We start from the raw sequence: 25,538 nt of genomic DNA on the forward strand, positions 1-25,538 counted from the left end.
GCTACCCTATACACAAGTCTGGGATGTAATGGTCCTGTTTTCTCTGTAGCTACCCTATACACAAGTCTGGGATATTTTTTTGTCTCTGAGTCATGTCACAATAATTTTCTGTTCTCTTGTAGTATGGTGAATTTTGACAAGTTTGACCTTGTCCCTTTCTCTTCAGATAAGAGTTGTTTTGATTGTCCTGGGATAGCCCTCCCCATGTTGGTCATGCCGATCAATGTTTATACCTGTTCTTTCTTCTAAGAGCTACTGTCCCTAACTTCACCTCTCCTAACCTCTCTCATTAGGTTTGTGTTTCTTTTCAATATTCCTTGTATTTTGTGGGTCGACCTCCATCACCCACTCAGTGTTTTCTATCTCCTCTATTAGACACCCTCTGCCATGTCTCTTAAACCTTCTCTCTGATTTCCTCCTGTAGCTGCCCCTGCCATGTCTCTTTAACCCCCTCTCAGTTCCTCCTGTAGTTGCCCCTGCCATGTCTCATTAACCCCCTCTCAGTTGCTCCTGTAGCTGCCCCTGCCATGTCTCTTTAACCCCCTCTCAGTTCCTCCTGTAGCTGCCCCTGCCATGTCTCTTTAACCCCCTCTCAGTTCCTCCTGTAGTTGCCCCTGCCATGTCTCTTTAACCCCCTCTCATTTCCTCCTGTAGCTGCCCCTGCCATGTATCTTTAACCTCCTCTCAGTTCCTCCTGTAGCTGCCTCTGCCCTGACATGTCTCTTTAACCCTCTCTCTGCCCTCCTCCTGTAGCCACTCTGCCACCCTGCCCTGTCTCTTTAACCCTCTCTCTGCCCTCCTCCTGTAGCCACTCTGCCACCCTGCCCTGTCTCTTTAACCCTCTCTCTGCCCTCCTCCTGTAGCCACTCTGCCACCCTGCCCTGTCTCTTTAACCCTCTCTCTGCCCTCCTCCTGTAGCCGCTCTGCCACCCTGCCCTGTCTCTTTAACCCTCTCTCTGCCCTCCTCCTGTAGCCACTCTGCCACCCTGCCCTGTCTCTTTAACCCTCTCTCTGCCCTCCTCCTGTAGCCACTCTGCCACCCTGCCCTGTCTCTTTAACCCTCTCTCTGCCCTCCTCCTGTAGCCACTCTCCCACCCTGCCCTGTCTCTTTAACCCTCTCTCTGCCCTCCTCCTGTAGCCACTCTCCCACCCTGCCCTGTCTCTTTAACCCTCTCTCTGCCCTCCTCCTGTAGCCACTCTCCCACCCTGCCCTGTCTCTTTAACCCTCTCTCTGCCCTTCTCCTGTAGCCACTCTGCCAACCTGCCCTGTCTCTTTAACCCTCTCTCTGCCCTCCTCCTGTAGTTGCCCCTGCCCTGACATGTCTCTTTAACCCTCTCTCTGCCCTCCTCCTGTAGCCACTCTGCCACCCTGTCCTGTCTCTTTAACCCTCTCTCTGCCCTTCTGCTGTAGCCACTCTGCCACCCTGCCCTGCCATGTTGCTTTAACCTTCTCTTTGCACTCTTTCTGCAGCCGCTCTGCCATGTCCTGGTTCCTGGGCCTGTGGATTAGCTTAGGCTTCCTGCTGCTGTGCCAGGCCACACTGTACGAGACTATCCAGCAGCACCACGTTCCGCGGCCCGGACGCAATGCCATACAGATCCTGGGTGAGCCCCTGTCTCTGTTCTGTCTGCCACATCACATGCTACCCAGTACCCAGCCAGTCTCTCAGGGGAACTCTCTGAGACGTGTCAGGGTATAATAATGCTATGTTACCATTCACTGTGTCCCTGGTGGATACAGTGAGAAAACAGTCTTCTGTCTTTTTGTAATAGCGATGATTTTTGATGGTGGTTTGAAACCACTATGGTAGCTACTGTGAGAAGAAGAATAGTTCCCTGTGGTTGAATTCATTTTTGTGCTTGTTTGTTTCTATAGATGCTAGCATGGTATAATGGATTGTTTGTTTCTATAGATGCTAGCATGGTATAATGGATTTTTTGTTTCTATAGATGCTAGCATGGTATAATGGATTGTTTGTTTCTATAGATGCTAGCATGGTATAATGGATTGTTTGTTTCTATAGATGCTAGCATGGTATAATGGATTGTTTGTTTCTATAGATGCTAGCATGGTATAATGGATTGTTTGTTTCTATAGATGCTAGCATGGTATAATGGATTTTTTGTTTCTATAGATGCTAGCATGGTATAATGGATTGTTTGTTTCTATAGATGCTAGCATGGTATAATGGATTGTTTGTTTCTATAGATGCTAGCATGGTATAATGGATTGTTTGTTTCTATAGATGCTAGCATGGTATAATGGATTGTTTGTTTCTATAGATGCTAGCATGGTATAATGGATTGTTTGTTTCTATAGATGCTAGCATGGTATAATGGATTGTTTGTTTCTATAGATGCTAGCATGGTATAATGGATTGTTTGATTCTAATGGTTCATTGTTTATGGCTCCAGCTCTACATACAGTACCAGTCAAACGTTTGGACACACCTACTCATTCAAGGCTTTTTCTTTATTTTTACAATTTTCTACATTGTAGACTAATAGTGAAGACATCACAACTATGAAATAACACATACAGAATCATGTAGTAACCAAAAAGGTGTTAGACAAATCAAAATATATTTTATATTTGAGATTCATCCAAGTAGCCACCCTTTGCCATGATGACAGCTTTTGCACACTCTTAGCATTCTCTCAATCAGCTTCATGAGGAATGCTTTCCCAACAGTCTTGAAGGAGTTCCCACATTTGCTGAGTACTTGTTGGCTGCTTTTTCCTCACTCTGTGGTCCACTTCATCCCAAACCATCTCAATTTGGTTGAGGTCGGGAGATTGTGGAGGCCATGTCATCTGATGCAGCACTATCACTCTCCTTCAGCCAGTAGGTGTGTTTTGGGTCATTGACCTGTTGAAAAACCAATGATACTCCCACTAAGCACAAACCAGATGGGATGGTGTATCGCTGCAGAATGCTTTGGTAGCCATGCTGTTTATGTGTGCCTTGAAATGTAAATAAATCACCAACAGTGTCACCAGCAAAGCACCCTCACACCATCACACCTCCTCCATGCTTCATGGTGGGATCCACACATGCGGAGATCAACCGTTCACCTACTCTGCATCTCACAAAGGCACTGCGGTTGGAACCAAAAATCTCAAATTTGGACTCATCAGACCAAAGGACAGATTTCCACCGGTCTAATGTCCATTGCTCGTGTTTCTTGGCCCAATCAAGTCTCTTATTTTTATTAGTGTCCTTTAGTAGTGGTTTCTTTGCAGCAATTTAACCATGAAGGCCTGATTCACGCAGTCTCATCTGAAGAGTTGATGTACAGATGTGTCTGTTACTTGAACTCTGTGAAGCATTTATTTGGGCTGCAATCTGAGGTGCAGTTTACTCTAATGAACTTAACCTCTGCAGCAGAGGTAACTCTGGGTCTTGAGCTGTTCTTGCCATTATATGCACTTGGTCTTTTACCAAATAGGGCTATTTTCTGAATACCCTCCTACCTTGTCACAACACAACTGATTGGCTCAAATGCATTAAGAAAGAAAGAAATTCCACAAATGAACTTTTAAGAAGGCACACCTGTTAATTGAAACGCATTGCAGGTGACTACCTCTTGAAGCTGGTTGAAAGAATACCAAGAGTGTGCAAAGCTGTCATCAAGGCAAAGGGTGGCTACTTGGAAGAATCTCAAATATGAAATATATTTTGATTTGATTAACACTTTTGTGGTTACTACATTATTCCATATGTGTTATTTCATAGTTTTCATGTCTTCATTATTATTCTACAATGTAGAAAATAGTCAAAATAAAGAAAACCCTTGAATGAGTAGGTGTGTCTAATCTTTTGACTGCTAACTGTATAACTACTTTATCTTCAAAGTTGTTTTTATTGACATTCTCATACATTCTTTGGAATAAATAAATATTTTGTTGCTTGGAGTTGATTGTAAATGTTTAAGCTCAGCTGCAGCTGCTGTTTTGATCAGAGGTTGAAACTCCCCCTCAGCCCCAGATAGACAAAGAGCACTTTTTAATGGGAGAGGATTCTCAGTGTGGGGAAAGAGTGACTGCAGCATCCTGAATCTATCAGACGAGCTGTTTGGTTGATACGTAGGACAAGCTCTAGGCTAAACTCCCCATCAGTATGCTATGAGTGCAGGCTGCTTTGATCACAGTGGCTCACATGGAAATTACAATTATGTTTCTCTCTCCCTCTCTGGAAACATTCAACAATTAAATCCAGTTCCTTGTCGACTGTGGGGGCAAAGGGGGAGGGTGCCAGTGAGGTGGGTCTGATTTTCCCCGTTTATGTGGCAGCAGACAGTGGTGGAAAAAGTACACAATTGTCATTATTGAGTAAAAGTAAAAAATAACTTAATAGAAAATGACTCAAGTAAAGGTGAGTCACCCAGTAAAATACTACTTGAGTAAAACTCTAAAGGTATTTGTTTTAAAATATACTTAAGGATCAAAAGGGAATATCATTGCTATAATATACTTAAGGATCAAAAGGGAATATAATTGCTATAATATACGTATGTATCAAAAGTAACAGTAAAAGTAAAACTCATTTCAAATTCCTTACATTAAGCAAATCAGATGGCACAAAACACTCCAACACATAATCTGCAAACAAAGCATTTGTGTTTAGTGAGTCCGCCAGATCATAGGCAGTAGTGATGACCAGGGATGTTTTCTTGATAAGTGTGTGAACTTGACCATTTTCCTGTATTGCTTAGCATTAGAAATGTAACGAGTACTTTTGGGTGTCAGGGAAAATGTATGCAGTGAAAAGTAAATTATATTCTTCCGGAATGTAGTGAAGTAAAAGTTATCATAAATATAAATATTAAAGTACAGATACACCACAAAAACTACTTAAGTAGTACTTTAAAGTATTTTACTGATGTACTTTACGCCAGGGGGAGTAGAGTTGTGGCGTTCATTCTCTCCAGAGCCATGTGTCTTTGGCAGAAACAGGCTGCTTTAAGCTTTTTTAACAATGACTCGCTCCCCGCAGCTGCTGACAACAACAGTATTCCAAACCCCTTTCACCAGGAAACCAGCTGCCGACAACAACAGTATTCCAAACCCCTTTCACCAGGAAACCAGCTGCTGACAACAACAGCATTCCAAACCCCTTTCACCAGGAAACCAGCTGCTGGCAACAACAGTATTCCAAACCCCTTTCACCAGGAAACCAGCTGCTGAAAACAACAGTATTCCAAACCCCTTTCACCAGGAAACCAGCTGCTGACAACAACAGTATTCCAAACCCCTTTCACCAGGAAACCAGCTGCTGACAACAACAGTATTCCGAACCCCTTTCACCAGGAAACCAAATCCCAACACCTGTTAAACATTGATGCTATCTATCTGTGCTTGTCTCATTCTCCGAGCCATGCTGCACCATGGAGTGAAACGACAGTAATTGAAGCACAAGGCCCAAAAAATGCATTTATTTCTCCGACGTGATGTCAAGGCAAGTATGTTGATAACGAATTAGCTTTTTAACACTTTTTAACACCGCCTGCATCTAGAGAGGTCAGCTAAGTTAAGGTTGAGAAAAATATCCTCCTGTTCTAGTTTTGTGAAAGTTATGGTCAGCGAGATCAGCTCACACACACACACACACACACACACACACACACACACACACACACACACACACACACACACACACACACACACACACACACACACACACACACACACACACACACACACACACACACACACACACACACACACACACACACACACACACACACACACACACACACACACTTATTCTATCCTTGTGGGAAACTACAAGTAATTTCCATTCTGAGAGCAGGACTGTTCAGTCTGAGAGTAAGAGTGTTTTGTCTGAGAGCAGGACTGTTCAGTCTGAGAGTAAGAGTGTTTTGTCTGAGAGCAGGACTGTTCAGTCTGAGAGTAAGAGTGTTTTGTCTGAGAGCAGGACTGTTCAGTCTGAGAGTAAGAGTGTTTTGTCTGAGGGTAAGAGTGTTTTGTCTGAGGGCAGGAATGTTCAGTCTGAGGGTGAGTGTTTTGTCTGAGAGCAGGATTGTTCAGTCTGAGGGTAAGAGTGTTTTTTTTCTGAGAGCAGGACTGCTCCGTCTGAGAGTAGGAGTGTTCTGTCTGAGGGTAAGAGTGGTTTGTCTGAGAGCAGGAGTGTTCTGTACTGTGAAAGTGGATGATTCTTGGCACAGAAGAGCAACGGATGCATTTATTGTTCAGTGTGCTATGGAGAAGATTGAGATGGTCAATCAGCAGCATGTACTCAGTGAGTACTGTCACTGCCTTATTTTCAAATTCTAGAATGATAGAACGGCTAAGTTAAGCTCAGGCTATCTACAACTAACAGTAATAAAGCATTACAATCATTGGCAATGACACGTGACAATACATGCAGTATAATCACTGTTGGATATGTTGACATTCACTATCATAATCAAAGACCACTCCAGATTTATGTTGCCTTTATGTTGGCCGGGTGATGGACACTTTTTGTTGTTTTTGTTTTACTGTACTTTCAAGGCCTTTTAAGTGCTCATCAATCGTACTCATGTGCATACTGGCGTTAACCCATCTAACGAGAACTGCTTTCTCGGAATTGAAATGCTATGATGAATATTTGTATTAGAATTGATTTTATGATCTTAGGATGCTCTCTGGTTTCAGCGACCAGACTATGGGATATAAATATACTGTATACAGTGTGTGGAGACAGACGAGAGTGAGATCTCAGATTGATAAACACTTTGGTTTTATGCTTGGCTGTTTTCTGGAATCAAGTACAATTGAACAGGTTAATGGATAGTCATAATTGAATAGGAGAAACGTTAAACAGAATTCAACCGGGATGCATCATATTTACCTGACATAATGCATTACTCTGTAAGATGCTTTCATCTGGTTACATACATGGTTTTGATGATGGTTTTGAACTTTACATGTTATGCTTCATAGGTTACGGCTCAAAGCCTTTTAAGATGGCTACAACTTTTGGCAGTCAATACACAAAACAAATAGCTCTGCGTGTGTGTGGTTGTGCTTCTGCCTTGTGGGCTGGACTCAGTCAAACTTGCTTTTGACGCAGTATTTCTGTTTACACAACTTCTGGCCTTGTACACACATCTTATTTTGAAAACATCCATGTCTATCACATATTCAGAATATTGCAATATCGCCTAGTCTATATGCATTATTTTCTAACAATTTGTTTGATTGACAGGCATGTGTTCTGTGCCAAAAAGAAGCCTTGAATGAAGGTAGTGTGGATCTCGATATGAAGGCAGATTTTCACACTGGCCACCTGAGCTCTCTGGCTGAGTGAGTGAATGGTGCAGTAGCTCTCTGTGTTCAGATGAGGGTGTGGACATATCTCTACACAGGGGAAGTGAAGGTCATGTTGAGCAAGGTACAAATGTAATCCTCAAGCCTGTTCAAGCATCTAACAATGTTTGAAAAAACGGCTTATCCCCTCCTGCAACAGCCAGCTGACAGAATGCCACTGTGCAGTACATGCATACCGAAAATATATGAGAGAGATAGGGGTTTTCAACCTCCATTTCTTTCTTTATTTGAATATTTCAGTGACAAATATGCTGGTCAAAGTTGAGGCTGGGATTGAGTAACGAGTTGCCTGACTGCTCCATCACCTACTCAGGAAGTGGCGCCGCTGCCTTCCCATGAGCCTCTGCTCTGTGGCCTCCCCTGCGTCCCCCCGCGCCAGGAAGATTGATGGCGCCCTGATTCTGGGCAGCCAATTCTGGTCTCTCAAGAAATAATCCACTACATTGACAGATGAGGGGAATGTGACATGACATACAAGCCCAGCTCAGCTCTCTCCTCACCTGCCAAACCAGCACAGTAGTGCCAGGAACATTCCTGAAGAAAGCAGGCTGCTGCTGTGTATTTTACTGGACACTTTCCAGCCCAATAGAAGGGTCAAACTGTAACATCCAAAGGTATATGGATAGTTTTTGTTTGCAGGAGTCAGATTGGAATCAAACATTTCTTTACAGTCAGTTTTATGTCCAAATGACACTGAATATTTAATTGTTTCCCTTCCAAATAGAAGTGCATTGTCATTGTGTCTCCTATCAATGCCCACAGGGAGGATATCGAATACAATGGCGAGGCAGTCGGTTAATGATAGTGGCAGAACTTTTTAAGGCGCCCTTAGATCTCTGAGGGCACTAGCTGATTCCCATTCCAATGTAGGCTACAATATTAAGATTTACAGTATCATACACCATTATTAGTTCTGATGGAGAGGTCTTCAGCTGTCATTTTGACAAAACAAATATGGTGTTATCAGACACAATTAGAAGTCAATTGTTTGTTGCAGTGTCGGTGCTAAACTGTCTCTCATTGTTGATTAAATCAGCAGAACTGGTGACTGACAGGTTAGCCAGTTGTTTTCCACATTGTACAGGAAGATGCAAGCAGCCACTATGTGTGACTATGAACTAATGATGTGATTAGTAATTACTTGATGTGATGATGTGATGAGGAATCAAAAAATATATTCAGAGGGAAATTGTGAGATATAGGGTGATTCACGAAGTGGGAGGCTGAGGACTTTGCTTTGGAGCAATTCATGCTGATTTTTTAAATGGTTTATAGCATAAGGTGAATAGGTCATGAATTCCACATTGAAGCTAGTCTCTCATAGAAAGCTTATGTGTGTAAAGCGAGAGAATCTGTCAGGACCCAACAGGATGCATCAGATAAGGCTAGCAGTAGTTCCAGTGTTTGGGTTTTTCTTCACTTGTTATTTGGTCAAATCATGATTTCGAATTTTGGAAGAGGAGGGGACAATTGACCCGGAACTTGCAAATAGAGAGGGTGGAGCTCCTCATTCCGATTCCGCTCCTTGTTCTAGCATTTCCTGATCTCTTCTTTTAACATGAATCGACCCAGAACTTACTCAGGCAGCCAACCAATTATGTGATACTTTAGTTCTGGGTTAACTGAGATTTTACCGCGGCAAACATGGCTTACCCATAGCATTTATAAAATGGTTAAAATGATTAACCTATTCACAGATGACTGGAAGGTGCTTTAATGAGATTCATGTTCAATGTACCATGTGATATGCAATACTCCCTCAGTCTGGAAAAACTCTTCAGGCATAAAAACATGAAATTACTATGATTATCCATCATGACATAGAAATAACCACACAGCTAAATTACACTATTAAAATGGATTCCTAATCACATTATTAGTTCACAGTCACACCAAATGGCTGCTTGTATCTTCATGTACAATGTGGAAAACAACTTGCTAACCTGTCAGTGCTTTCACCTGTTCTGCTGATTTAATCAACAACGAGAAACAGTTTAGCAACACTAGAAACACTAGATCAAACAATGTACTTCTTATTGTGTCTGACAACACTATTCGTTTTGTCAAAATGACATCTGAAGACGCTAAACCAAAACTAATAGTGATGTATGATACTGTAAATTGTGGTCCTTCTGTGGCTCAGTTGGTACGCCCCCCGGGACCACCCATACGTAGAATGTATGCACACATGACTGTAAGTCGCTTTGGATAAAAGCGTCTGCTAAATGGCATATATTATTATATTATATATATTAAATCTTAATTTAAAAGTGAGCAATAGCTGAAAATTAAATGTCAACCGATAAGGGAAACCTAGCTGTCAATGTTGTTGAATGAAGTCCTATGTTATGATGACCAGATTGACCACCCTTGTAAATGCTGTGTTGAGGCTTTTTATATGACCAATGTATATGATTCTGACATCTATTTTGTGGTTTACTTTGACCCTTTCTGCTGTGGGGTCTTTTCTGTAGGATGAGATGTCTGAGTGTAGGTGGGTGGGTTGGTGAACCTTGGGACATCTATGTTTTGGTAAACGAGGACTGGATTGAATTTAGTAAACTTACATTTTTCCATTGCCATGAGGATGGCTAGCTCAGAAGAGGGATGGTTTTCCTGTTTGGAAAACATAGCTATTAGCTACACTATCAAGTACACAATACACCCTTGTAGTTTTGCATGCATTTTACATTCAGTGAAAACATGAAAGAAACATACACTGTAATCTCACGATAGTGCTCAAACCATATTTAAATTTAGTCAACATTAATGTAATTCAAACGACTGGTTCACTTATGCAGCTTCGATTTACACGCTTTTTCAAACTGCCAAAGGAGCAAGCAAGCAGATTTACAACTACATACATACTACCCACAGGCAAATAACATCTCACTATGAGTTTCCTGTTTTTGTTTGGCCATTAATCTGATTAATTTCACACCCACTTTTAATTGCATTAATTAATCTGTTCGTGAATGGATGGTGGAATCAGAATTCAATTAAATTCCGCTCACTTGAATGAATGGCGACTTAATCCGATTTGAGCAAATTGGTTAAAAAGGAAACATTTGATCATGTTGGCAGCAATGTGTCAAGGACTTCTCACCACGATTCACTGAAAAAGAGTGGTCTCGGTAGATTGAATTCAATTCTGTGGTGCGGTTCGCTGATGGTGAGAACGCAGTCCGGACCAAACACAGGAAAATGACCATTATTATTAGTTGTTTGACTATAAGCATTTGATTAAATGTACACAGCATCATAACTAGAGATCTCTGAAACATTCTGTGAGTAGCAACGCATTTATGAGTGCATCCAATGCAGATTAAGGGAGACGGGGGCTAAACCGGAGATAGAGGCTACTAAATATAGAGTGGTTATCTAATATAATATTAGAGTGGCTATTGCGTGGTTTCCTCCCGCATGTTGTTTCAAGACCAAAGCTAAAGTAATATCAAGATTGGGATACACAAGTAATGCTTCTTGGTCAAATAGCCCTTACACAGCCTTCAGGTGTGTTGGGTCATTGTTCTGTTGAAAAACAAATGATAGTCCCGACTACCTCATGAAGCTGGTTGAGAGAATGTCAAGCGTGTGCAAAGCTGTCATCAAGACAAAGGGTTGGTTACTACATGATTCCATGTGTTATTTCATAATTTTGTCTTCACTATTATTCTACAATGTATAAAATAGTACAAATGAAGGAAAACCCTTGAATGAGTAGGAGTGTCCAAACTTCTGACTGGTACTGTACATAAATGAATAATAGTGGGAATATAGCCAAAATATAATTAAGGAGTATGGAATATATTTGAAAAGCCAATGTTTTTTAAATACAGTGTCTATTGTGCAATTTGTTTTTTACTTGATTGGAGAAAGAAAAACACTAACGTGGCCAGTACGGTGCAATAAACTTGATTGAACTATTCATGGAAAATATATACACAATAATACATATAGGAGCAAATCAGTCTGAATATCAGGACGCACAACTACAACACTTTTCGACTACTAACTAATGTGCACATTGCATCTGAAACCGTTCTTTAGAGATTGCAACCACTCTATCCCCACGACAACTGTGTTTAGGGCTCCATCTGCATTCATTCCACCTGGGCCTATTGACCCAGCTGTGGATTCAGAAAGTATTCAGACCCCTTGACTTTTTCCACATTGTATTACCTTACACCCTTAATCTATTCAATTGTTTTTTGTGTCTTTCATCAATCTACACACGATATCCCATAATGACAAAGCAGCGATTACAGCCTCAATTCTTCTTGGGTAAGACACGTTTGGCACACCTGTATTTGGGGAGTTTTTCCCATTGTTCTCTGCAGTTCCTCTCAAGCTCTGTCAGGTTGGATGGGGAGCGTCGCTGCAGAGCTATTTTCAGGTCTCTCCAGAGATGTTCGATCGGGTTCAAGTCTGGGCTCTGGCTGGGCCACTCAAGGACATTCAGACACTTGTCCCGAAGCCACTCCTGTTATTGCCTTGGCTGTGTGCTTAGGGTTGTTGTCCTGTTGGAAGGTGAACCTTAGCCCCAGTCTGAGGTCCTGAGCGCTCTGGAGCAGGTTTTCATCAAGTCTCTCTCTCTACATTGCTCCGTTCATCTTTAACTCAATCCTAACTAGTCTCCTAATCCCTGCCGCTGAAAAACATCCCCACAGCCTGATGCTGCCACCACCATGCTTTACTGGTGCCAGGTTTCCTTCAGACGTGATGCTTGGCATTCAGGCCTAAGAGTTCAATCTTCGTTTCATCAGACCAGATAATCTTAGTCTGAGTACTTTAGATGCCTTTTGGCAAACTCCAAGCACGCTTTCATGTGCTTTTTACTGAGTAGTGGCTTCCGTCTGGCCATTCTACCATAAAGGCCTGATAGGTGGAGTGCTACAAAAATGGTTGTCCTTCTGGAATGTTCTCCCATCTCCACAGAGGAACTCTGAATCTCTGTCAATTGGGTTCTTGGTCACCTCCTTGACCAAGGCCTTTCTCCCCTGATTGCTCAGTGTGGCCTGGCGGCCAGCTTTAAGACATGTCTTGGTAGTTGCAAACGTCTTCCATTTGAGAATGATTGAGGCCACTGTGTTCTTAATGCTTCAGAATTGTTTTGGTACCCTTCCCCAGATCTGTGCCTTGACACAATCCTGCCTCAGATCTCTACGTACAATTCCTTCGAACTTATGGCTTGGTTTTTGCTCTGACATGCACTGTCAACTGTGGGACCTTATATAGACAGGTGTGCCTTTCCAAATCATGCCCAATCAATTGAATGGACTCTAATCAACTTGTAGAAACATCTCAAGAATGATCAATGGAAATCAATTTCAAGTCTCATAGGAAAGGGTCTGAATACTTGTGTAAGTAAGTTATTTCAGTTTTTTTTATACATTTCCTAAAAATTCTAAACAAATATTTTCACTTTGTCATTATGGGGTATTGTGTGTAGATTGGTGTGTAGATTAATCAATTTTAGAATACGGCTGTAATGTAACAAAATGTGAAAAAAGGGAAGGGGTCTGAATACTTTCCCATTCTACTGTATGTACTGCAGACTGGTGCGTAAAGACATATCCAAGCTAGTGGCCTCTATCCCTTATGTAAAGAATAACATTACCCGCTCAGACCCACTGGGCACACACTCATTGAATCAATGTTGTTTACACTTAATTTGAATGAAATTACGTTGAACCAGCATGGAATAGACAATGAATTGATGCCTGTGCCCAGTGGGAAGCCTTTAAATGTCCAGAATGACACCTCTATAGCCATCCACACAGCGGACAAAGGGAGGAATTGTACAAGACTACGCCTTGTATAAGACTGAAGTACTCAGGGAACTGAATGATCAGAGGTTCTATAAGAGACTCACTACATTCCAACAGAGCAGCTTTTGGCTGTAATCGAACAGACTGTCACCAAGGGCATGCGTAATGGTGATATCACCTAAAGAGAACACTGATTATTGGTGTGTAAAAACAGCTCCACACAGGTAATCTCCATTCCCTAAAATACTGTTTAATTAGATAAATCCCCATAGGGACAGGACAAACTTCTTTGTGATATCAGACCAGGTTTGAAGAAGGCATGAAGATCTCTGATCTGATTGATAAATATGCCCCTATGTATTATGACACTTTTGTTTACCAAAGACCCCACAATTTAGACAATAGTTCAACCTCTCCCCTCTAATAAAAACGACTCCATGTCTTGATTTGCACACTTTGTACAAAACAATAAAATGCAGGGGGACAGGATATTTCTAAATGTAGCTCTTTATTAGCGAGCTATAATTGGCATGATCACGTGTCTCATACCATGATCAACGGAAGATGACCTTATCACCTGGGTGGTCTTAACCAATCAGAGCGCAGTAATATATGCTATGCCGGTAAAGTGCATCCAATTACAATTCAGTATGTTTACAGATATGAATATTACATCCCACTTCTTTAAAAACAAAAATAAAAATGTTCAACATATTCTAGCATTTCTTTTGAATACATGCTCTGTAGTTTGAACTCAAGGTAAGTAACAATTTATACTGCATACTGCACCAACTGAATCAACATAACAGACTCTGAAACAATGATTCAGCATACTTTTGAACGAGGGATTCTCAGCAACTCAGCTTTCACTGTAGCAAAGACATCTTAACATTTCAAACAAATACAATACCAAAGCATTTCAAGTCAACTTTTCAATAACACGTTTACAGTCTGGAACTCTTTTAGGGCAGTGATCCGCCAACACCCTTTGACATTTCACAGGTCTAGGACAGCTCTGGGCTTGGCCTCTCTTCCTGACCTTATGTGATATGATGCTGAGCATGCTTCTGTGTCAGTCAACAGTTCTTGTTGTGTTGCAAGTAAGTATGGTGCATGTTGTGCTGTGTGTGTGTTAAAGGCCACATTCTCTTTCAGGGGAACAGTTCATCTCTTCAGTGTGTTGTTCTTTTGTGTTCAGTAGGTGGCGACGATTCTGGCGGTACACCGGTCCTTCTGTGGTGCGGACGCGATATGAACATTCAGTGTCAGCTGGCTGTATGATGACTGCTGGCTTTCAGTGGCCATGCTCCTGGATTGTAACTGACTCTCCGTCGTTCAGTGGTGGCAGTGGTCTGGCTGACCTGTCGTAGTATCGCTTTTGTTGTTGACATCTCTGCACGTTTTTCATGCATTTCCTTGTATCTGACGACGTCAGGTTGCAGCTGGTGCTGGGAAGGCTTGAGCGAAGTCTTCGGCACATCAACAGCTGGGCTCATCAACAGCTGGGCTCATCAACAGCTGGGCTGTTGTCAACTGGAGTGTTGCGGTATTCATGGAGATTTAGCGATCTGCACAGATTTTACAGCAAGGCCATTACTTTGAGGGTAATGTGGTCTTGTGGTGACGTGTGAACTCCCATGCTTTTGTGAAGGATTCAAACTCATTTGATTTGTAAGAGGGGCCATTATCAGATGTTAAAGTCTCTTCAATGCCACTCCTGGCAAAGATTGCTTTCAGCTTGTGTATCACAGCTGCAGATGTGGTGCTGTGAAGCTTGTCAAGTTCGAAGTATCTGCTGTAGTAGTCCACTGTTACGATGTAGTCCTCGTTGTTCTAGGTGAACAGATCGGTTGCCACGACTGGCCAGGGTCGGTCTGGGATTCAGTGAGGTAACATTGGTTCTTTGGTGTTTGAGGGGCCTTGTTCAAGACAGGTGGGACCTTTACCAACAATGTCCTCTACTTGTTTGCACATTCCGGGCCAAAACAAAATGTCCCATGCTCTCTGTTTGCACTTTTCCATGTCCATGTTTCCAGCATGGATCTTTGTCAAAATCTCTTCTCTGAGACTGGTAGGTATGATGATTTTCTCTCCATAGAAAATCATTCCGTTGTTCTGTGATAGTTCATCACGATGGTTCCAGAACCTGAGACACTCAGAGGGCATTTTCTTCTCTCCTCAGGCCATCCATCCTGTATGACTTTCCTCAGCTGTGTGACAGCTTTCCTGACTGTCCTTGCAGAGGTGCAATAGCTTTCCTGTTCCTGCTCAGATCTCTTTCCGTTTTATGTCAATAACTGGTAAGTTCATGTACACAGTGTGCACTTGCATGTTCATGCCTTCACTGAGGCTGCTGTCCTTCTAGGTAAGAAACTTCCTGGAGAGTGTGTCTGCGACAGGGATGTCTTTGTTTGCCTGGATGGTGAGTGATTGTGAAGTCATACTTTTGAAGTTGAAGGATCATTCTCTGTAGCCTTGGCGGGGCTGCGGATAGCGGTTTCCTCTTTTCGTTTGAGCGTAGTTGATATCAGACTCCATAAGAGATTTGGAAGCATTGCCGATGGGATTTCCTTCTTGCAGTAGCACTGCACCTAGTCCATACTTCAACTCATCCACTTGGAGTCTGAGCTCTTTGTTGGGGTCGTAGTAGGCAAGGATTGTTCCTTGTTCTCTCGTGATCAGTTATTTCAGTCTCTGGCAAGCAATGTTGTGTTGCTTGTCCCAGAGGAACTCACTGGACTGCTTTAGCAGCTGACGCAGAGGTGCAATAGCATTGGAGAGGCTGGGTGTGAACTTGGCTAAGTGGTTGACCATGCCAAGCACTGTTTCCAGCTCTGCACAGTTCTTTGGTGGCTCCATCTCCTTTATGGCTGAGATCTTCTTTGGATCTGGCTTGATTCCATTAGCTGTGAGAAGATGCCCGAAGTAGTTGACCTCTGTAGCGCCGACTTCTCTTCTCGGGGTTGAGCCGGACTCCTCTCTCGCGGGACCTTTGCAGCATCGCTCAAAGGTTTCTGTTGTGTTTCTCTTTGGTTCGACCATAGACAAGGATGTCGTCCACAATTGCCCCAACTCCATCGATGCCTTCATACACTTCTTCGATCTTTTGCTGAAACTCGTCTTGGGCCGAGATAATCCCAAAAGGCAGGCGACGAAACCTGTAGCGTCCAAATGGTGTGTTGAGCGTTGTAAGCTTAGATGACTCTTCTGTGAGCTTGATAGCCCAGTAGCCTGATCTGGCATCCATGACACTGAAGTAGCTTGCTCCCGCTAGCTCATGTGTGATGCCATCTAACGTCGGTAACGAGTAATGGGGGCATTTGATAGCCTTGTTTTTCTTGGGTCGAGACATACTCTGAGCATGCCTGTGCGTAGTTTCTCCACCACCACTAACACGTTTACCCAATCTGTCAGTTCTGTAACCTTGGTGGTAATATAAGATTGCTCCATGCTCTCCAACTCTTTCTTCAGATGGGCGCGGAGAGCAAGGGGAATCTTTCTCGGTGGGTAGACCACAGGGGTTTCGTCTGGGTCAAGGTGAATGGTACATTCTCCTGAGAATAGTCCTATTCCTGTATAAACATCAGAAAACTCCTCCAGTACATTGTCTGTCTCTACTGGTGCTGTCACTGATAAAACTAGCTTGATGAGGTCCATGCCTAAACATGCTTTAAGACCTAGCACTGCAGGTGCTCTAGTGTCAACAATGTAAAAGTCCAACATCATGTCACTTTCGTTGTATTTGCATTTGAAAGTGCATGTGCCTTTTACTGGGAGCTGTTCACCACCATAACCAGTCAGTCTGTACGTGGTGGGCTGTAGCTCGCACTCAGATGTCAAGCTGCGGTACTTATTCTGCGGAATAATGTTTACTTGTGCACCAGTGTCTAGTTTGAACTTAAGCTCTGTGCCTTGTGTTCCTATCTCAATGTCAGCAAAGGCTTGCTCTGTCTCTGATATTTTATTTTTCTGTGTCACTGAATCAATAAATAGTTCATCAGCATTTGACTCTTTGATTGACATTTCATCTTCACTCACTGTGTGTACTGTTTTTTCACGGTAAGCTCTGCACACTTTTGCAAAGTGATTCCATTTTCCACATTTAGTACACTGTTTGCCTTCCCTGTCTGTATCTTTGTATCTACAATATCCACATGTTTTGGGGTGTTTTGAGTCTGTGTCGTTCTGTTTTGTTGAGTTCTGTCTCTCTTTGCTCTGAAGCGCGCTCCCTGGGCACCGGAGCATTGATGTCTGCCTGACTGCTGCACTGCTTGTTCACGTGATGCGCTTGTGCTGCCACCGGAAATGGTTTTCATCTAAACCTGTGCTAGCTCGTGAGATCTGGCTATGACGATAGCTTTGTCCAGCGTTAGCTCAGACCCAACATTCAAAAGTTTCTCTCTCACTCGCGGTGAGTGTATTCAAAATACAAACGGTCCCTCACCATCTCATCCTTGTTTGCATAATCAGTCTTTCACAAGCAGACACAGCTCAGTCACAAAGTGTTCAAACAATTCGCTTGCTCCCTGTACTTTCTCATCGAATTTGTCACTAGCGAAAATCATATTGAAAATCATACTGGCCTGTTCACGTGTCTAATACCTTGATCAAGCGAAGATGACCTCATCACCTGGGTGGTCTTAACCAATCATAGCACAGTAAAATGCATCCAATTACAATTCAGTATGTTTACACGTATGAATATTACACTCCAGACAGCATTATTGCCCAAATAATCCATGCGCACCTCAGAAATATTTTGCCCAGTAGGTGGCTTTTGACTCAAGACTGAAATAACCTAGTAGGTCTTTGTAAGCCTACACAGAATAGTAAGTTAGTAATCGTGTATTATTATTATTATTATTATTATTGCTAATACTGCATGAGGGTATAAAACTGCCACACCAGTTGAGCCCGGTGATTTCGGTGACTAAATGGATTTTTTCTGTTGTTGAGAACTGTAGGCTATAACAAGTTAAACTTTTCAATTGAAGGCCTATCACAAACCTTTTTTGATAGGCGATTCCGGCAGGCTAATAAATACATGTTGTTCATAAACCAGCCTATTATCTCTGAAGTTCATTCATTTATCGTCGATGGATACTTTAACTGTACGTTTAGGCAACTGTTAAAGAGCTCACAAAGGCTACTTCTCTTCCAGAGAGCTTGAGGTACCTAGTCCTACCAGTAAGTGCGGTCTAAGCAGTTCCCTTAGGATATCACATTACCGCCTTACATTAATTCTATTGATGGAAAACCCTTGTTTACCTCTTGTGTCGCACAGATTTAATTCAACATTTAATTCTAGCTCACAATCAAGGATTGCTGTGTATTCCCTCCAGAGGTTTGGAGTGTAGGCCTATATCAATGTAGCCTTTTAAATAGGCCTAATGAACCCTTTGACACATACAAACACAGATGTGAGATCATCCTACAGCGGTCCCTGCAGCGTACGCTCAAACTGGTGTGATTAGAACATTAGAACATCTAGTTATGATTGACATAGCAGTCAGCATTTGAACCGGCCACACAGTTTTTTCACAAAAACATCTTGCACAAACACAGTCTTTACTACAAACCCCACTTGAAGGTGGAATTTCACTCCTACCATTTCATTCACTCTACTGACTGTCCATCAACTCTTGGCTGAACCCTACACTGTATGTCACAGCCACTAACACATATGCCTGGAATTCAGACGTCGTAACCCAGCAGGAGAGTGGTTTAGTTGCTGTAGCACATTCAGAGATCAATTTATAGCCAGTAACCTAAAATAATTCATAGATCTGAAATAAATAAAAATTATGTTTGTGATAGACGGACAAAAATACTAAGATGAAAGGCAGGTTCCTACTGAGTTCAGAAAGCTATGTTAGAGCTCTGTGAGACGTTCACAGTGATGGTTGTCACGCCCAGACCTTAGAAAGCCTTTTTATGTCTCTATTTGGTTTGGTCAGGGTGTGATTTGCGGTGGGCATTCTATGTTTTTGTTTTATATGATTTTGTATTTCTATGTTTTGGCCGGGTATGGTTCTCAATCAGGGACAACTGTCTATCATTGTCTCTGATTGGGAACCATACTTAGGTAGCCCTTTCCCTCCTTTCAGTGTGGGAAGTTAACTTTGTTTGTGGCACATTGCCCTTAAGCGGCACGTTTGTAGTGTTTATTGTTGCCATTATTTCTAAATAAAAGGAATATGTACGCTCACAACGCTGCGCTTTGGTCTACTTCATTCGGTGCAGACGTTTTGATCAATAGTCACCTCAGTATGCACATTTTCTCCAACACTAAATATACAAATATGCATTTTACAGTTATAAGGAGGGTGAAATCTTATAGTTAAGTCGTTTCATGAATTGATTGTACTATATATTTTTTTAAATGTAAGTCATTTCAAATCGTTTTCATACAGTTTTGTTGAATAGGAAATACATTAAATAAAATATTTCATTTTTTCATTTTTTAATCATGTACTGTGTATGAGAACACCTTAAACTATATATACCAGAAAGGTGATATTTATATAGTTCTTAGAGTATGCAGCATTACTAGTTATTGATTATGACCCTCTCAAGAGAAATAATGACTTTTCAGGATTACGTGGATTACATTTTTGATTACATTTAGTTACATTTAAGAGGTTAAAATGATTTTTGAATGAATACTTCATCACTGTGCCCCACCCATACAATAATCTGTAAGGTTTCCACAGTTAAGCAGTGAATTTCAAACACAGATTCACAAAACCACAAAGACCAGGGAGGTTTTCCAATTCTCACAAAGAAGGGCACCTATTGGTAGATTGTTATACTGTAAATAAAACAAGTTTTGAGTATCCCTTTGAGCATGGTGGAGTTATTAATTACACTTTGGATGGTGTATCAATACACCCAGTCAGTACAAAGATACAGGTGTCCTTCCTAACTCAGTTGACGGAGAGGAAGAAAACTGTTCAGGGATTTTACCAGGATGCCAATGGGGAGTTTTGCAGGCTAAAAAGAAATGGAATGGAGCTTAGCACATGCAAAACCTGGTTCAGTCTGCTTTCCATCAGACACTGGGAAATTAATTCATCTTTCAGCAGGACAATAACCTATAACACGAGGCCAAATCTACACTGGAGTTGCTTACCAAGAAGACAGTGAACACTCCCAAATCTGCTTGATAATCTATGTCAAGACCTAAAAAGTGATTGACTAGCAATGATTAACAACCAATTTGACAGACCTTGAAGAACTTTGAAAACAAGAAATGGGAAAATGTTGCACAATCCAGGTGTCTAATCTTCTTAGAGACTTACCCAGAAAGACAGGTGTACTCGCTTCCAAAGGTGATTCTAACATGTATTGACCCAGCGGGTTGAATAATTACTGTATCTAATCAAGATAAATAAAAGTATATGGACACTTGCTTATTGAACGTCTCATTCCAAAATCATGGGCATTAATATGGAGTTGGTCCTAGGGCTGTGTCGGTCATGAAATGTTGTCAGCCGGTTATTGTCATGCAAAAAACTGCCGGTCTCATGGTAACTGAACATTAATTAATCATCCTGCTGTGTTCCGGTCGAATTGGACCCATTTACAAGTTCTCTCTCTGAAAAATGTAGTTAATTTAATCTGATTGTCATAAGGTTCCATTACCTTGTCCACACAGGGCATCTGAACACACAAAATACATTTTGATGATTTTCATAAAATTCTGGGTGTTTTATTTAACTTTTGTACACCTGTGGTGTTCCCGGTCAAAAATGACCGGTCATTAGAAATTAATGGGTGAGACTACAATCAGTGTATAATATTTGGTTCAGGCACATGCCCATTCATCAGATAGACACACTTCCTCTCCCGGACCCCCACATGCATGTGTGTTTGAGCGCACACACACACACACACACACACACACACACACACACACACACACACACACACACACACACACACACACACACACACACACACACACACACACACACACACACACACACACACACACACACACACATGCCATTGGCTTCCATGCCAACGCCCACGGGAACCTTTCCCCAATTGAATCTTTCCCTCACGGGAACCACACCTGTTGGCATTCTCACAAACAATGGCAACATTGTTTCAATAATATATCAAACTTTTCTTGCAGCTCTGGTATATAAAGCTTTCTTGAAGCCTTGCTCACAATTCATTCTGTGGCAGCACGATGACCAAATGATATACTGTATTTTTTAAAAATATATATATTTTTATTTCACCTTTATTTAACCAGGTTACAATTGCGACCTGGCCAAGATAAAGCAAAGCAGTTCGACACATACAACAACACAGAGTTACACATGGAGTAAAACAAACATAGAGTCAATAATACAGTAGAAAAATAAGTCTATATACGATGTGAGCAAATGAGGTGAGATAAGGGAGGTAAAGGCAAAAAAAGGCCATGGTGGCGAAGTAAATACAACATAGCAAGTAAAACACTGGAATGGTAGATTTGCAGTGGAAGAATTTGCAAAGTAGAAATATAAATAATGGGGTGCAAAGGAGCAAAATAAATAAATAAATAATACAGTAGGGGAAGAGGTAGTTGTTTGGGCTAAATTATAGATGTGCTATGTACAGGTGCAGTAATCTGTGAGCTGCTCTGACAGCTGGTGCTTAAAGCTAGTGCGGGAGATAAGGGTTTCCAGTTTCAGAGATTTTTGTAGTTCGTTCCAGTCATTGGCAGCAAAGAACTGGAAGGAGAGGCGGCCAAAGGAAGAATTGGTTTTGGGGGTGACCAGAGATATATTCCTGCTGGAGTGAGTGCTACAGGTGGGTGCTGCTATGGTGACCAGCGAGCTGAGATAAGGGGGGACTTTACGTAGCAGGGTCTCGTAGATGACCTGGAGCCAGAGGGTTTGGCGATGTGTATGAAGCGAGGGCCAGCCAACAAGAGCGTACAGGTCGCAGTGGTGGGTAGTATATGGGGCTTTAAATGTGAGGCTCTTAATCATATCTTTGACATAAAGTAGTCTGTGATAAATAACAATATGTTTCATCTGAGTATTTGTTATAGTCAAAATGTTCCATACATTATGCTTATTTTTTACTCAAAAACTAGTTGTATGAGCTCAGATCAATGAGGCCTACAGGCCATAAATAGCAAATAGAAATTAAAAATGTGTAATGTTCACAAGAACTTAAGTTGATAAACAGATCTAACACAACATTAGGTGATAATATATGTATTATTAAGGATTTATAATCAGCTATAATGAGGCGGTCATTTTGGATCGGGAACACAGAATTAATTAACATGAAACAAACACAACAGGAGAGTTAACATAAACAAGTTTAGCATCTCCAGGCCTCCACACATACAAGCTGCATTCAAGCCGCTGATGTGGGACTTTGGAACATCTTCATTTCAAAAGTCTATACAAATCTATTTAATATACAGCATCACAGTAAATCCATTATTTATTTTAGTCAGGTCTAAAGAAACATTGATGTGAATAATTTTAGGACAGGATATGAGTTGGCCTACTGTATGTTATCTGGCTATGCTCCATGCCATAGTCTGTAGGCTTGTTCATTTAGCTGAGACGATATGCTTATAAGTCCCATGCAGTTACTTTATATTAGAAGATTTTATAGTGAGAAGAATATAATTAGCCTACCGGGAGACCCACGGGGCGGCACACAATTGGCCCAGGGTCATCTGGGTTAGGGGAGAGTTTGGCCTGCCGGGATGTCCTTGTCCCATCGCCGGGCGCATCGACGCCGGGCATCGACCGGACACATGAACGCTGACATGGTCGCAATGTACGATGTTTCCTCCGACACTTTGGTGCGGCTGGCTTCGGGCTAAGCGAGCGTTGTGCCAAGAAGCAATGCGGCTTGGCTGTGTTTTGAGTCCGTAGGAGAGTTGCAGCGATGGGACAAGACTGTAACTACCAATTAGATATGACAAAATTGGGGAGAAAAAGGGGTAAAAAGTGAGTATGTTGAGCGTAAAAGTGATCATTTGAAACAGGTCCTATATACTATATTTTTAGTTACTTGGCAACTTTAGTTATGAGTGATACAAACCTTAGAATGTCTTAGAAATCAAAACATGTATGGGGTGTATGATGCGACTATAGGCTATTGATGATTTGAGAAAGCTTGCTCTCTGTTCCTTGCCTCAGGCTGCACAGCTGTTCTCTCATCAAGTGATCATATCTTCACTCAATAGACTATTCTAAATGTAATTTTGTCTTCACTAATATTATGACATGTTATGCCAAATTAGTTTCGATTTAGAATGGCCCGTTATCAAATGGGCAGGGGCAGGGGGGAGGGGGATATTTAATCCACTCTGAAATAGCAATTGAGGCCACCTGCTTTCCTGCAGGTCCGTTTTTCAATGATGCCGGATAGGCTACTTCGGTTTTATAGGGAATCAGTGCTTAATGTGAGCAGCTGAGAAATAAATATAAGAAAATGTATTTCGCCCCACATACCAGTAGCTCTTTGAGGAGCATGCTCTTGCTACGCGACAGGTGATATTCCGCCCAAGCTCTGTATGCCATGGGCTCCAACCCTGTTCCTGCAGATACCCAGTGCTTCATTTGGGAAACCAAGTTAAATCTGTTTTGGGAACATCGATAGTAACATGTTTCTGCAACGAAACATACTGTATTTCACTAAACTGTTGACACCACCTCTGCATGCTTGAGAAATGAATAAAGGAGAGAGAGGAGGAGATGGAAATGCACAGTGGTGAGATATTCTGTATAGCTAAAGGTAATGTGTTAGTCTATTAATTATGAAAATATAAAACATTTGATATTACTTTGCTATTCAAAATCATATACAAATTCACTAGAATTGTAAGCTAACTGTAAGCCGCCCTGAACAATCAATGAACCAGCAGCATGGCCGAGGCCTATACATTCTCTCTCAGACTAGTGTATAGACATTTCGGAGCGTAGCATAAGGTAACCAAGTCCATTCAGTATGCATAACAATACAGTCAAATTACTCAAATGTGTTTAATTTTGGATTAGGCCTATAGGCTAGACCAATTATGTACCAAAAACATCTTAAATCAGTCCTGTTTTACGTTTGTTTGGCCATGTGTAACATGCGGTAGGTTATGTATTGTATAACAGCACAATCATTTTTTTCCGTTTTTCTTTTTCGTGCTTGGGCTCATAAGCCTATGCATATGCATAACCTCTAATATGCATATGGTTGTTTTATGTTTATCATATCCTTAGAAAGCACTGTCGATTTTGTTCATTAGGGTACTACCAACACATGTCCTGAGTGCATTAGAGGAGATTACCGTGACTCAATGGTCATGTGCAATTTTGCTGCGGTCATGTCTCAATGACTGCCGGTGTTGCTCCTAGACATTTCCACGTCACTGTAACATCACTTAAAGTTGACCAGGGCACCTCTTGCAGGGCAGAAATTTGACGAACTGATGGTGCCACGTTGAAAGTCACTGAGCTCTTCAGTACAGGCCAATCTATTGACAATGTTAGTCTATGGAGATTGCATGGCTGTGTGCTCGAATTTATACACCTGTCGGCAGCGTGTGTGGCTGAAATAGCCATATCCACTCATTTGAAGTGACCAAATGCTTTTGAACATGTATATTAATGTATATTTGAGTTTTATTTTTCATAAGTTTTACAAAAATCACAAAATGTGGAAGATGTCAAGGTGTGGGAATACTTTCTGAAGATACTGTATGTGTCAGATATACAGTGCCTTGCAAAAGTATTCGGCCCCCTTGAACTTTGCGACCTTTTGCCACATTTCAGGCTTCAAACATAAAGATATAAAACTGTATTTTTTGTGAAGAATCAACAACAAGTGGGACACAATCATGAAGTGGAACGACATTTATTGGATATTTCAAACTTTTTTAACAATCAAAAACTGAAAAATTGGGCGTGCAAAATTATTCAGCCCCCTTAAGTTAATACTTTGTAGCGCCACCTTTTGCTGCGATTACAGCTGTAAGTCGCTTGGGGTATGTCTCAATCAGTTTTGCACATCGAGAGACTGACATGTTTTCCCATTCCTCCTTGCAAAACAGCTCGAGCTCAGTGGGGTTGGATGGAGAGCATTTGTGAACAGCAGTTTTCAGTCCTTTCCACAGATTCTCGATTGGTTTCAGGTCTGGACTTTGACTTGGCCATTCTAACACCTGGATATGTTTATTTTTGAACCATTACATTGTAGATTTTGCTTTATGTTTTGGATCATTGTCTTGTTGGAAGACAAATCTCCGTCCCAGTCTCTTTTGCAGACTCCATCAGGTTTTCTTCCAGAATGAATCAAATCAAATCAAATTTATTTATATAGCCCTTCGTACATCAGCTGATATCTCAAAGTGCTGTACAGAAACCCAGCCTAAAACCCCAAACAGCAAACAATGCAGGTGTAAAAACACGGTGGCTA

General features: G+C 41.6%; 1 protein-coding gene across 2 annotated transcripts in view; it reads left to right on the forward strand.

Moving 5' to 3' along the window:
• LOC124020463 (chemokine-like protein TAFA-1) overlaps positions 1-25,538 on the forward strand; it is a 284,914-nt gene that overhangs the window by 10,304 nt on the left and 249,072 nt on the right. For both annotated transcript variants that reach the window (XR_006836068.1, XM_046335707.1), the window contains exon 2: positions 1,472-1,605. Coding sequence is in view for 1 of the 2 variants with exons in the window: in XM_046335707.1 (XP_046191663.1) it covers positions 1,482-1,605 (124 nt within the window). In the remaining variant the exon portion in view is untranslated. The remainder of the gene's footprint in view (positions 1-1,471; positions 1,606-25,538) is intronic.

This window comes from Oncorhynchus gorbuscha, linkage group LG03 (assembly GCF_021184085.1).
Source record: "Oncorhynchus gorbuscha isolate QuinsamMale2020 ecotype Even-year linkage group LG03, OgorEven_v1.0, whole genome shotgun sequence".
Taxonomy (NCBI): domain Eukaryota; kingdom Metazoa; phylum Chordata; class Actinopteri; order Salmoniformes; family Salmonidae; genus Oncorhynchus; species Oncorhynchus gorbuscha.